This window comes from Prosopis cineraria, unplaced genomic scaffold (assembly GCF_029017545.1).
Source record: "Prosopis cineraria cultivar Desert tree isolate PC_DT_omini unplaced genomic scaffold, ASM2901754v1 PC13, whole genome shotgun sequence".
Classification (NCBI taxonomy): Eukaryota; Viridiplantae; Streptophyta; class Magnoliopsida; order Fabales; family Fabaceae; genus Prosopis; species Prosopis cineraria.
This window is the reverse complement of record NW_026555344.1, coordinates 11,728,859-11,744,673: the sequence shown is the minus strand read 5'-3', so window position 1 is coordinate 11,744,673 and position 15,815 is coordinate 11,728,859. Positions and strand designations below refer to the sequence as shown.

The window sequence follows — 15,815 nt, the reverse complement described above, 5'->3', positions numbered from 1 at the left end:
CTGGAAAAAAAAATACAAAGACTTGGAGTTGAATTTTTTTTTTAATTGAATAGGAACATTACGATGTACGAAAAGCACAATTTCTTTTTTTCTTTAGAATAGAAATTAGGTTGTGGTTGGGTGTAACGAAAAAAACTGATTTTCTTTGAATAAAATATCTAAACAGATGAAAGAAATTGTGTTAGTAAAGTTCCTTTCGGTATACCAGAGAAAGACGTTATTTTTAATTCATTTTGATAATGCTTATCTCTGACCTAATAGTATCGGATATTAAATAAAAAAAATTGTATGAAAAGAGAAATTAAGGTTGGGCTATGGCCATGGTTCAATAATTCAGAAGTAATCTGCAGGGGGTGGAAATTAAACCAAATATAACATTAAATAAATATGATTTTTCTATAAATAATCTTTAAATGCTAACACAAACTTAATTTAGTACTTTAGATAACCTGATTGTGGTGGTAAAATAAAGAAACAGTAAGATAACATGAAAAATAACTTGAAAAGTTCAAGAGTTAGATGGAACTGCAAGACAACATGCATATGAGAGATTTCTATAATACATCCAGTACATAATATATATGATGAACTTAAACTAACTTTACGTTTATTAAAAAATGTTAATTATAACCTTAAAATTGTAAAAAAAATTGTCACTTTTCAATTTTACCCTTTTTTATAATTAATAATCATAATAAATTATTATTTAGGAATTCAAATGACAATAAGTAAACAAAGGGTAAAATTAAAAAAAATTAATTACTCTAATTTTTCTTATATATTAAGAACCAAAAATAGATTTCAAAATTCCTCTTATACTAAGTACTGGAGAAGCATGGGGGTACTTCAATGAAGAAAAGATAAAGAAGTTATTATAGGAAAAATGTACAGTCATTTGTTTTTATATCAGGGGAATAAAAAAAAAAGAAAATTAATCTTTTAATTTCTCAACTTTTAACTCACTTGTAACTCAGTTTTTCAACTATGACACGTTGCGATTCAGTCCTTCAACTATAACTCGCTGCGACTCAGTCCCTCAGCTTTTGATTCACCTATAGTTCATTCCTTATTTTTTATTTTTTTAAAAAATTTCTTATCAAATCAGAGGGATAAAAAATGTTCATATATTATTCTAAAATACTCTCCTCTTGCTCATTGATGTGAGATATAAGCTAACATGAAAAAAAATTAACAAAAGTTCAAGAACTAATTTGTAAGTGATTTGAAAGTTGAGGGACTGAGTCATAGATGAGTCATAGTTGAGAGACTGAATTATAGTGAGTCATAGTTGGGGGACTGAGTTATAAGTGAATTAAAAGTTGGAGGACTAAAAGATCAATTTTTTCTTAAAAAAACCCTACAAAGCAGTATCAATGTCCTGCTGCAAAACTAGAAGGGAGAATGACAAAAAAGTCTCAAAAGGATTAATTAATTTAAATTAGGTTTTGAGTGCTAAACACCATAAATTTGCAACTCAATTTTACAATTGTGTTGTAATGAATTTATAACTTATTTTTTAAATTTTAACATGGTTGAATAATAAAAAAATTTATTTTTTCTATTAAAATTTGAAATACAATTTATAAATTCATCATAATAGAGTTGTAAAATTAAAGAATTGAGTTGTAAATTCATAAAATTTAACACTTTAGAGTTAATTTAAAGTAATTAATTTTTTTGTAATCTTTCTGTCATTCTCCCAAACTAGAATTAACTCGGCAGGGGGAGAGTGTGGGGATGAAACCCAACAATGAATGAAAGCGCCTGCCTTGGCAAGAGTATCAATAGCCTCATTAGTATCACACGAGATCTTCTGAATAGTAACCAACCAATCACAAGCTAGCAAGGACTTGATCTCTGAGATAATTAAATTCATAATTAATCTTGGTGGGTGTCTATCACATCTCTAATAATAGCTTCATTAGCCTAAGAAAAATCAATCTCAAGGATGAGTAATGCCAAGGTCCAATTCCGTTTTTAGGCCCCATAAGCAAACCCAAAGTTCAACATTTAGAGGATCTCCGTCATACCTCTTGTGCGTAAAGCCAGCTTTGAATACACCATAAAATCACAAATAAAACCACCACAACCAGCAAAATTCTTCTGCTCGGTTTAAGCAAATAAAGCTCCATCCACCACAATCGCGCCCTTCAGCTTATTGCAATACTCACTGAACATATGAATAATAACAAGGATGTAAGCATCGATTGTTCCATTGGAAGTGGATTTATCCTTTTTTTTTTTTTCATTCCATCTTCGGCAAATGAGCCAATTATAAACAACTAAGAAATACTAGGACTAAAGAACACCGTTGATCTTTCTTTGAGTCTGCACGTCACATTTGATCCAATCATGAACCCCAGAATTAAATAAATTCATCATGTGTTCATGATCAAGGTGCTCCTTCCAGAAGCTTTTCGTGTTTGGACAATCATGCAGCACATGGATAATATCTTCAATAGCAGCATTGCATATCTCACATTAATCATCTGCTTGCATGCCACGCTCCATTTGACCTACATTAGTAAAGAGTTTATTATGATATGATAACCACAAAATAAACTTACATCGTTATTGGACGTGTAATTTGAGTTTATTATGATATGATAACCACAAAATAAACTTGTATCGTTATTGGACGTGTAGTTTTCCATAATCGCCTCCAAAGATTTGTAGGTAGACTTCACTGATAAATTATATTGACCACTTTTATTCCATTTCCATGTAGCATTACTGTTATCATCACAAATTACAATACATTTGACATGCTCCCAAGTGGCCTTAATCTCCTACTAGATATTCAAACCTGATAGTTTCATATCAATCTTTGGTAACACATCTAAACTACATTTACATTTGCTTCTAAACCACACCAACCCAAGGGTCATCCCATCATTTAACAAGACCCCATTCTTGCTTCATCTGAAAGGCGGCATGATTTTGTTGTTTTGTATTCTTATTCCAAGTCCTCCCTAGGTCTTAGGTTTACAAACTTTGTCCCAAGGAATCAGGTGAAACTTCCTCTTCTCATCAATAGAGACCCACTAGAACTTCCAGTTATTCCTTTCCAGCTCATCACCAGTAGTATGGAGGTATTTTTTAGTCTGCATAGTATAAGTAGGAATATTAGAAGTAACATCATTGACCAGGGTAGTTCTCCCAGTAAGACAATTGGGTTTTCCTTTCAATTGGATAACCTCTTCTTCATCTTATTGATGAATTCTTGGTAAGTGCCCCTGTTTAACACATTTGTGAAGAATAGGGACTCCAAGGTATTTTCCAAGTCTGTAGTCATCGTAAAACCAAGTGCATTACTTAATTAGTTCCAAACTCTTGGTATAATGCATTCACGGAGAAAAACACCTTGGTCTTTGTAGCATTAACTCTTAAACTAGAGCTCATGCAAAACTTATGCAAGCGATCATTAATGATATCAACTTGTTGTCACAGGATTCCACTTCCTTTCTTGAATTTTTTGTTGAATCAAATGAGCAAATTTCTCCATGCAAATCACAAAAAGATAAGGAGATATTGGATCTCCTTGCCGTACTCCTTTAGAGAGTGTGAAAGTATCAGTTCTTCTACTATTCTAAAGAAGTTGCATTCACGAAGTGGAAACCAATTCCTAATAACATTCACTATCTCACTTGGTAATCGAAATTCCAAAAGACAATTGTTAAAGAAATTCCAATTTACTTTGTTATAAGCTTTTTCTATATTAATTTTAGCTCTCATAAAAATTTTTTTACCCTTTCATATTTCGCATTGTATAAATAACTTCTTGCACCACAATGATATTATCAAAACTATATATGTCGGCCAAGGACAAAGGTACAAGATTTATTAGGACAACTTTTTACCAGGAATGCATAGTTTATAACAACACTAAGTGGTAAATAACATCAATCTTTTTATATATTACAAAATGTAACACATCATAGAATCTTGATATGTGAGCATACCTGTAGCTGTACTCTGTATACAGTTGTTTTTCCTTGTTTAATAAAAGAAAAGAAAGAGAAAACCACAACAAAGAAAACAAATTAAGACTGCACTAATTTATCACTGTAAAATATCAAATTGTCTCTCTTTTTATATGTATAATCTAATGATAAAAAAACAAATGAAATGTAGGAGCCTACATTGGAAATGGGGCATTAGACGCCCCGGCCAAGGCCGTGAATAATTGTGTATGATTAACAAATTTAACTTTGACGTGTGTGTCTGTATACTCTGATTACCTATTTACCGTTTCTGTGTTTGTTTTTTCCTTTGACAAAAAACAAAAGCGAAAGAGAAAACCCCAACATAATGATTGATTTGGTGGTTTTGCAAAAATCTATAAATTTATTATGGGTCAGTTCCCACGTCAGTTGTAGTTGAACCGATTCCCACCTGCAACCATGGCGAAGAACTCCCTCCTACGTTCATGTCCTTTAGTTCACTTAATTTCGCTAGCTTCACCTTACTGTCAGCTTCGTCTTCCATGCTCTGCATCGTCGTACCATTGCTAATATTAAGTTTTTTGTCATTGTTCTTGCATTGATCTTCATCGTTATTCTCAATGTCCATGTCGTGAGTACTATTGTCATTTTTATGTTGCTCCTTTCCTCCTCCTCCTCCTCCTCCTCCTCCTCCTACCCATGACTGTAAGTAAATCCCTGCGGAGACATTACACCGGCCGGCAAGTTCTGGGGGCGACGGAGCCGGGAGGTTGAGGTCCAGCTTTAGATCAATTGGGTCGGGATCGTCAAACTTAAGTATTTGATTATTGTTACTATTATGATTCATCATGTGTTGTTCTATGTGGTCTTGAAATTGTTGAAATCTAGCCAACGTCGAAGCATCCGGCGCGTTCGACGTAATCCAATGACACCTCTTGTGTCCTCCCAGTGCTTGTCCCGACGAGAAAACTCGGTGACATATTGAGCATTCATGAACTTTCGATTTCCTCTTAGACGACGAGGCAGCGTTGTTGGAGCCATGATCGAAATGAGGCATTGAATTGCTTGATTTATTCGTTGGAAAGAGTTGGTCTTCATGTGTGATGACATCATCATCGGCGCCACCGGTTGCGCCGCCCATGCCGCCACCGCCATCTTCGAGGTTGTCGAGCCTAGCAGCGAAGCAGCCTTTGACTTTCTTGTGGCTGGCTCTGTGACCACCCAATGCTTGATGGGAATTAAAGACCTTCTTGCATGCTTTGCATTCAAACAAGCCCTTATTGCTTACCTCCTTGGCTTTGTTATGATCCAAAGGGACTTGAGAGATGGGAGCCATGAAGCTGAAATTAGCGTTTCTTCTCTCATCGTCTTTGCTCGCCGATGCCGATGATTCGTCGGCGTCAGGCACGAGAGGATCCACAGTGGCGTTGGACAGCATCATTAAACAATTAGCGAGATCTTCTTCCTCATTGGATGAAGAGCAATTAGGATTATTATTATTATTATTATTGAAGCTGCCCACTTTGGCTCGAAATGACCTCTTTCTCTTGGACCAACCACAACCTCTCCGACCCGCCACATCATCGCCGTCGGATCCCGGCGATGAAACAAACGACTCGTCGGCATCATCGGAAGTGCACTTGCCATGTTCAAGGAAGGACTTCCAAGACAAGAACTCTTTCCCGCAATTCTCACAAACCCTGCAACTCTTTAGCCGATTAGGGTTCGTCCTCAAAGCGTACATCCGCTTGTTAGCCGGAGGAACATTAGCATTATTATTGTCGTCTCCACCAACAAGCTTGCCATCTTCCCAGTCGCTTGCCGCGTCGTCATCGTCATCCATAGCTCCGCTGCTCTCATCTCCGATGCCGTGCGCCCTCATGTGGCCTCCGAGAGCTCTGCCACAGCCAAATCCTTTCTTGCAGATCTTGCAGAAGTACTTGGAGCTAGATTGGTGATCGATCATGAGAGGCATATAACAAAGATCAGAGAAGAAGGTCAGAAGAAGAATGAAATGTGACGTGAAGTGAAGAAGGAGGAGGAGGAGGGATGAGAAAATAAGGGGGAGGCAAGTCCTAGTTTAGTGGAGAGGTAAGTGATAGGATGGATTTGTGGATGAGAAGGGAGAGAGAGAGAGAGAAAGAGAGAGAAAGGGTGACAAGTGGTAGGAGGAGGAAGGTGAGAGGGAGAGACACACCAGAGGAAGCCCGTAGGTGTAGTGTCACATTTACAACACAGCTTGTCTTTCTGCTATTTACAAGGTTTTGAATTTGATCTTTGAAAATCCACAATATAAAATACTTCAGTAACATCCATCCACTTATTATGCCTCCTGTTTTTTTCCTTTATTTTCTTTTGCATTTTAGTTATATTTATTTATTTTTTACAATACAATAAAGGTGCGTAAATTTAAAAAGTTGAAAATATATTGAAAATAATACTACATAATAGTTATGTTAATTGATAAAGGATATTTTAGTTAAAAAATAGTTTAATTAGGGAAAAATATAAAGAAAAAATCACTTGGACAGCTGGAGCACATTAATTAATGATGGAAAAAGACCAAAGCATTTAGAATTCCAGCGAGTAGAAATATTATGTTTGACAAGCATGTGTATATTAAAATGATGACAAGGATAACAGTTTAATAAGCACAAGTTTGGAAATGTATAACAAGTATGGATATTTTCATCTTTTCTCCTTCAAATCTGATTGTCAGGTGTAAGGTCAGGGAGTTCAGAGTAAATTCAAAATGCTTTAATCATTTTTCACAATTAATTAATATGCTCCAGCAGTCCTTCAATAAATTTTCCCAAATATACAAGAGGTTAGAAACTGACTATCCTTAATTATGATTCATAAACTTACTAATAGGATTCATCTCACAGGCTCCATATAGTATACAAGACTTAAATTAGTTTAATTTAAAGAAAAGAATTTCTTTAGTTTTTTTATTTATTACATTTGAATCATTTTTTGAAATAATATATATTTATTAAAATATTAAATAAATTCTACAATTAAATATCCCATGAATTTTGTTTGATTACAATAACTTTCTTTGTTTTTTTAAAATTTACAGAAATCTCTTGCAAGAGCATCTTCTTGATACAAGCGAGATATTATTGATGAAAAGTAAATAAGGAGTATCGAGTAATCATAAGTGATAACTCAAAAAGTTCTACTTCCTTTGAGCCTGTTACTCTTATTTCAACCTTTTCCTTTGATCACTTACCATCATCTGTAAAACGAGTACTCTTTGAGAAAATAAAAAATCTTATTGAGTATTCTATTGTTGCATAAAATACTCATATCCCAGCCACACATAAAATACTCATAAAGACAATGCTTTTACTCGTGGAATCAGATCTCTGATCCACACCCACTGTTCTCAATTAAAAGAAATCATTCAAACCTCTAATCTTGGTCAGTGTGGTATTCAAGCAACTATAGCTGAACAGTATATTACCCTTAAAATTGTACAGCCTTTGATTGATGGATGGATCACTCAAGGTTATACCCACCTTCATGTAGGAGCTATCTCCCTTGCTCTCACCTTCCTTGGAAGAAAAGGTATAGCAGCCACTGCTAGGGTTGCTTTACTAGAGTTTACTTTCAAGTCATTTGGAAATGTTTTAATCGGTGTCATGTTGACTACCCTCAGCAATGAGAGCGTGGTTCTTACCATAGCCCCTGATTTTAACATCAAACTTACAGATCCAACTCTTTTCCAAAAACTTAAAGTTTAGATCCAGATCCATACAGCTGAACAATAATTAAATGCTGTTATGCCCACTTTGGACTACCAAATGATTTTCAGACTACAGGATCATTCTTTAGATCTCAGCTTACCTAATGCAATTGGAGATGCCTTGTATATGGTTGCTGATAATCCCGACAACTCATTAATCATTCAAATACCAAGACATCTGCTTATGGAGGAAGTTGTAGAGATGATGCCTCTGCAATGGATCAATAATTATGAGAGGCAGTTCTATGGTGTTCAAAGAGATATACACACAATAGAACCCTCTGAACTCTATAGACTTCAAAATGGTACTGTTAAGTTTGTCTTTAAAAGACTAAGAACTCAAGATCCAAATCTGATCTCTAAAAGAATCTTGTCCATAACACCAGCCTTTATTGGACATAAAGATGATCCTTTAATAGAGTGGTTCACATCAGATGCCAAGCTAGTTTATGTTTCTCATATCAATGGACATTTTATTTGGGACTGTGCCTCAGAATTGTGTGATCCAAGTTTTGATTGTTACCTTTAGAATGATTTTGATGATGATGAAGAAGAACAAGAAAGTTTAAGCATCCTATACGCTTATGTAGATATAAACGTCCTCCTAAGAATGATGATGTTGATCATGGCCGTAAACAACCTATAAAGAGAAAAATGGGTAGAACTTCCAATTCCCCCCCAAAAAAGAAGCACGCTTTTCGAACTCCTCAAAAAACTTAGTCATAAAGATCTTCTCCTTTTAGAGAAAGAAAAACCAGTAATTCCACCACTTCTAAAACCTGTGATCTTAATGCTCCCACTTGCACAAGTACAAGCTTTGCCTTATATTTCCATGATGCGACCTTATGAGAAAGAATTTCCTCTTCTTAAGAGAAAAATAGATGACAAGATAAAGGATACTACTAGACCTTTTGTCCCATAGATAGAAGTAACTCATTAAGGCACTCTTAAGCCTATCTCACCTATAGAAGAAGTTCTAAACTAACAGTCTCAAAATGTTGTCAGCCAAAATAAAGTCCTACATAGGATAGATTCAAAGCTTAATCACCTAATAACAACAATTGAAAACCTATCTTTACAGGTTAACAAAATTAATGATCAAGCAAAGAATTTATATCAAAGACTCTACAAACAAGAACAAAAGCTGGATGCGGAACTTCATAGATTTATCAAAGAAGGGTAGTTTGGACTTGAATGTTTTAGAAAAGAAAAGGAAATTTCTAAAGTCAAAAGACAATTGTAGTAGATAGAAGCAAACTTAACCCAAGATCAATTTAGGAATCGTATCTAACCTATCCTATCTTGTCTAGACAATTCCTCACTTATACCTCCATACATCTAACCTATCTAACTGAGACTGATTATAGTAAAGTATTCAGAATGAATTACTGTACTCTCAAAAAAGCTTAGAAAAAGCCTACTCCTAGACAAAGTCACTAGTAAACTACCAAGAAAAACTACTTTTCTATTAAAGTCCTTCTCATATAAAATCTCAAGAATACCAAGCATCTTTATCTTTTACCAAAATACCAGAAAAACCCTTGACCATTAAAACACCTCTACCATCACTACTAAAGCCTAAACTACCATCAATAACTGCTAAACTCAAAGGGATAGAAGATCCCTCAAACCCTTTAGGAACAACTGCTTCTATTAGAAAGGCTGTATATGATTAGGTTTATTCAGACAAAGAAAGTATAGAATCACCCGTGTCTTCTCAAACTTCTATAAAGTATACAGACTTTGAAGAACAACAGCATTTGGTTGATTTATCAAAAATTACAATGGTCAAACCTCAACCTCCTTCTCAAAGGTCTTCTTCGCAAATACAAGCTTAATATGAAACTTATACAGAGACAGTTGTAGAAGATCCTTCTGATGATGAGTCAAGAATTATGAAAGAAATACCTTTTGAACCCACAACTCATGCCTCTAGTTTCAAACCTACTTCTGGTCATTTGTTCATTTTTTATAATCTACCTCCACACAGATGGAGAGAAAGACTCCAAGAAGTCAATGCTTAGATTGATTTGCATATTACTAACCTAGATGTAACAATGAGAGAGGTGATCTTAGAGTTTCTCTCAAGGATGACTAGAAACTTAAGAGAATGGTTCCAGAGATTGAGTGAATATGACAAAATTTGAGCATCCCAAGTTGATGCTTCTACATTCCTTGTGCAATTCACAAGGAATTCCTTGGTGATTTCAATCTTATTGATAGACAAAGCAGACAAGAGTTCTTTAAAATGAAATGTTATTCACTTAATTAAAAGGATTTACAAAAACACTTTCAATAGATGTTTGAAAAATACTATATGTTGAATAGTACTAATGCTGTTAATCTTAGGCATACAGTCACTGCCTTCTTGCCAGATGAACTTCAACCAAAACTGCATAATGTAACAGCCCTCTAGGTCATCACATGATTGCCGGCTTTCCCACTTGTGGTACAGTGGTTATTCCTCACCCCACCCTCACGGGGGTCTTTTGGAACCTCCCCAGACTCAAACCTCCAACCTCTACCACCTTAACGAAGTTGAGGTGAAGTCTGGTACCATTGAGTCAACTTGACTCAATGGTACCATACTTCGCCTCAACTTCGTTAAGGTGGTAGAGGTTGGAGGTTCGAGTCTGAGGAGGTTCCAAAAGACCTCCGTGAGGGTGGGGTGAGGAATAATCACTGTACTACCAGTGGGAAAGCCGGCAATCATGTGGTGACATGTGTGTTGTCCAGCGCCTGAGAAAAGACCCTGGAGAGGCAGTGGTGACCCAGGAGGGCTGTTATACATAAAGCTATCAATGTTTTACAGAATGATATGTCTCAAATCTCTTTTAGAAAAATCTACCAATTATCTTTGTCTAGCTAGAAAAGCTATGTGAACAACAATAATTTTTAAAGTCTATGCTTAAAGAAAAGCCAAAGTTACAATCAGCCTATAAAAAGCCTTATTTGAAGATTATGTATAAAGACTACAAAATCTGCTCTTTCAAGAAGAAGAATCATGTTCACACATATAAGCGCAAAACCTTCAAGCCAAAAAGATGACCAATGAGATTCTTCAAACGATGAACTTCAAAGGTAAAGAAGTTAGAAAAATGTTTTATCTGTAAAAAAAAGTGCATTTTACCAAACAGTGTCTTAACAAGCCTAAAAAGATAGATTTTACAATCCCTTAAGACTATAATCGCTCTTAAAGATGATCAAAATTTTGAATCTATTCTTGAAGAACAATTTGAAAGAGATTAAGATGCTCAATATGTTCTTCCTATATTAGATGACAACTCAAATAAAGAACGGTATTCCCCTAATATCTACTTTTATACACTATTGGACCAAGCCCAATCCAAAACATTAGCTTATCTCCCTTAAGCTTAGCACTAACAGGCCTTATAAACCTCAACTAACCACTACATCCTCTACATGTCTTATAGTTTAATGTGAAAATTAAAATCTTACCATCCAAATATGATGTCCTTGTCTCTGTCATTTCCTTCATAGACACTAGCTCTTGCATAAATGTCACGAAACCTTATATTCTTCTAAAGGAAGAGTGGGTTCCTCATAATGAGTTTTTCGACACTGTTGATGGAAAGCTATTTAAAATAGATCTTATTACTAGACGAAAATGGGTATAAGATTTTTCCTTAGATGCACTATCTGGATGAAAATTCTTGAAAGCAACCTTCTAACAAAGGATATCTTTGTAGGTTTTAATGCTTACTATCAAACTTAATCTACAAATACTCCTAAAGGAATCAATTTTAAACAATTCTTTCAGGAATACTTTGATATTTTAAGCGTCATGGAAATTCAGAGCTAAGGTATAAATTAATTAGAGATCAACTCCTTGAATTTTGTTGTGAAAGTCATAATCAATTTTAGCATCCATCTCCTTTATGAAAAAATAGGGAATTTTTCTCAAGCTTTGATTTAAAAAGAATGAGGAAGTCAATCCCACCAAAGCATCCCATTCTAGAATGAATCCAGAAGACTTTGCACTGGCTTAAGAAGAATGTGTAGCTTGTAACATTCAGAAAATTTTAACCCTAATTTATTAACTTAATTAGGGTAGTTAGTAAGTTAATGAGGTGTGTAGCTAGAGGGGCTTAACTTGGCATAATTGATGTGATTTCAGCCCTAAAAGTGGGTCCGAATCGATGGTAGGCCACCCGACTAAGGAAAGGGGATGAAAAAGTAAAGAGTTGTATTTTGTGCCACATGCCGCGGTGCGTGGTTGGTTCATCGTGGTGCACAGAAACAATTTAAATATAATGGGTTCCTCTGTGCCATGCACCATGGTGGAGGGCAGCATATGCTACGACGCACGGCAAAAAATCAAATAAATTAGCTTATGAGCTGTGTGAAAACAGAAGAGAGAAAGAGAAGGAAAATGAAGAGCTTGGTTTTGACTCTACTAGGGCATGACTTTTGGTCCCATTGTTGATAGATTGGAGCTCCCAAATACCCAAGGTAAGATCATAGTGTCTTCTTCTTCCTTTCTCCCTCATTTATGATTATTTATGGTGAGGTTTGAGATTTTTGATCTATAGGAGTATAGGTCTAATTTCATTAGTTAAAATAAGTTAAATAGGAGTTGTTTAATGTATTGGGACACCACATTAATGATTTTGAAAATGGTTGGTCTATGGGAGCATTTAATATCCAAAATTGGCATTTATGAGATAGTTGAGAGAGGTTAATGTGCACTAATGATGGTTTGAGGTGTTATTAATGATAATGTATATTAATGAAATCTAATGAGCCCATTGGGTATGAATAAGTAGTGATTATGAGTTGGTAAAATAGTGTTTAAGGAGTTTTATGTTGAAAAAGCTTAAAGATCTAGATGATGATGATATCCTTGTGATTTGGTTGTAGAAAGGTTCGTCTTAGCACCTTTCAAGCTTGTTAAAGCTTTAAGAAGTTGATATAGTGAGGAGTAAACCTTTAACCTCTTAAAAGTTTGAGGTAATCGGGAAAAACTTAAATTTTATAGTTGTATGTTAATTGAATTGTGAAATATTATTTATGGTTAATTTGATGATGCATGTTGGCAAGTGCGTAATTGTGAAATGTTTTTTTTAAAAGAAAACCTTGATTTTTACCACCGTTGATGTTTTATGAAATTAATTGTGATTTATGAATAGGGGTGGAGAATTGTGATGAAATATGTATTAAAGTATAGAGCATTTGTGTTATGTGAGTTCATATGTTGAGAAAAGATTATTAAAATGCATATTATGTGTGAAATGTGCATAGCATGATCATTGGCAGGAGTTTGCCTAGGGAGAGGAGTAGATTGGTTGAAATCCATGTGGTATTGGCAGTGACCGTTGGAATCGAGAACTAGCCTTGGCACTGACCGTTGGAATCAGGAGGTAGCCCTTGTCTTATAGTTGTTTTGGGATTGTCCCACTTGTTCTACGAGGGACTTGAACCTAACTAGTCTCCACCGATTCATGAGGAGGCTAGATTAGGGATATGACACCTTATGGTTGTTAGTAATGGGGAAAACTGGATTACATAAGTGAGTGAGTTAATCCTAGCCCAGCAGCTCCTCACAAGTGAAAGGCTGGGTTAGTCCGTGAAGGACGTAGCCATGTGATACCACTGGTTTCATATCGGAGGTAACAGGAGGATATAAGGTTGGCATATGATCATGCACATAAGTTCGACCACATGGGTGTTAGTTTTGTGGTTCGACGCATGTTAAGGACGCGTGGTTATTATTTTTGTGACCCTGAATTATGTTTTTGAAAATAACATAATATAGTGTTTTATGGCAAGCCCAATTATATGGTTGTTAGTTTTATGAACCATGGCCAAATGTTATGTGAAATATATGTTTATGTGCCTAATTGCATTTATTTACAATTAATATGTAACTGTAAGGGTTAAGTAAAACCTAGTTACTGAATTGTTGTACTCATCCCTCAATTCTCAATATTTTTAAGACCTAGCTCATCGAATCTGAGTCAGGAAAAACATACTGGGGCTTAGGATTGGTGGAGTAAATCCTCTATATGCCTCTCTTTTGCTCTTTATATGTGTATTTGTTAATGCCTTTGCCAACTAGGATTAATTGTTATGATTGATGTACTACTTGCATGATTTTATATTTAACTAGTATATTTTATGCCTTGAGTTAGTGATTTTTTATTGTAAACTCGTGGATAGGGCCAAAATACTTTTGCAAGTAGGAACATATGTGTTTTTGAGAAATATGAATGAAATGGTTGATTTTGTGCAACTTTTTCACCCCTCTATGTTTTGTAAAATTTGGGATTGAGTGGTGATTTTGAGAAATAAGTGTGTTTGATTGTGTATGGCGTGTTGCATGAGTCCGTAAGAGTCTATTGAGTGTGATCAAATAGTTTGTGTAAGCTATTGGCTTAGGACACCCAGTTTGGGAGATTTTATAAAAATATGGTAGAAATGGATTTTGGTGTCTAACTTTTAATAGAAAATGAGTTTGAATGTGAAACTTATGCCATTAACTAGAGTTAAGAGAAAGCTCCATAGAGACACTGAAACCATCTCAATCGGACGTCGGATGAAGGTGTGGCACACACAGAAGTTCCCTGTGCTGTCAAATAGCAGCACTGATCTATCTAATTTCATGCAATGTGCCGTGGTGCATAGCACAGAGAAGACACGCCACGGCGCATGAGCCGTAAGCCACAGCATATGTGTCATTTTCTACACAGAAATGATTTTTGAGTTCTAACACTCATTATTTGGGTCCCAATTGATTTCCAAGCTTTCGCTTTGTTTTTAAAACTCTGATTTAAAGTCCTTAAATTTATGTATGAGATTTGAAATGACAAATTGGTATTCCTGTGAAATAATTTTTGTGAAATTCTCTTTAATACCTCAGATAATTATGAGATTGGAGTTAATTTGTGGTTTAACCTCAGGGAGGTTACACAACTTTACTTAAAGAAGGTCTCATTGAACTAATTAAGTCAAATTGGACTTGTTAAGCTTTTTATGTTGAGAAAATATTTGAAAAACAAAGAGAAAAAAAGAGGTTGGATATTGACTACAAGCCCTTTAATGCTTTTCAAGCCCCTCAATGCTTTTCTTCAAAATGATAAGTTCTCTCGACCCAAGATCAACACTCAATTGATCCATCTTAAGCAGACTAAAATATTTGCTAAGTTTGATTTCAAAGCATGATTTTGGCAAAATTGGATATAAATCTTGCAAATAGATATAAGATGGCTTTTACATTCCAAATGCTCAATATCAATTGACAGTAATGTCCTTTGGGCTTAAAACTACTCCATCACTATTTCAAAAAGTCATGATCCGAATCTTTGAGCTCATCATTTACAATGCTCTAGTGTGCATTGATGATATCCTATTATTTTCAAAATCTAAACAAGAGCACAAAGATTTGCTGACTAGATTCTACAAAATAATTCAACAGTATGAAATTATGCTTTCACCCTAAAAAGGATATATTGGTATAGCTCAAATAGAATTTTTGAGAATGCTCATATAGGATGGATAGTACTAACCCAGCTCAGCCCAGACATTATCAAGGAATTATTAAGCTTTCTTGATAAAGACTTATTCAAGACTCAAATTTGACATTTTTTGGGTATGTTTAATTATATAAGAGATTTTATCCCTCAAGTATCTCATCATGCCGGCTATCTATCTAAACTTTTGAGGAAAAATCTACCAACTTAGGGCCCCATTCAGACAAAAGTTGTCTAACACCTAAAGCAAATTTTTTAGCATCCCCCTCTACTAAAGATTCCTGACAAAGGATAACGTATTTTACATATTGACGCAAGTTGTGATTATTGGGGAGCTTTACTTATTGAAGAAGTAGATGGAAAAAGACATTATTGTGGCCATACTAGCGGAGAATTCAAAGACTCTGAAAAGCATTATCACATGGCATACAAAGAAGTCCTAGCTATGAAACATGTCATTGAAAAATTCAATTTTCATCTCAACTCCTACCATTTTGTCACAGAAATGGACAACATGTCATTCCCAAAGATTCTTGATCAAAATAAGAAAATTTACCCTAAAGCTCAACTCCTTCAATGGAAAGATTGGTTTGTATGCTATAAATTCACAGTCTGACACATCAAAGAAAA

The 15,815-nt window shown here is 35.1% G+C and overlaps 1 protein-coding gene across 1 annotated transcript; it reads right to left on the bottom strand.

The window, feature by feature from the left end:
* Positions 1–4,329: 4,329 nt before the first annotated feature.
* Positions 4,330–5,919, bottom strand: LOC129290496 (zinc finger protein ZAT4-like). The gene has a single exon (XM_054927279.1). The coding sequence runs from the start codon at positions 5,917–5,919 to the stop codon at positions 4,351–4,353; it is 1,569 nt and encodes a 522-aa protein (XP_054783254.1). The 3' UTR covers positions 4,330–4,350.
* Positions 5,920–15,815: the final 9,896 nt, after the last annotated feature.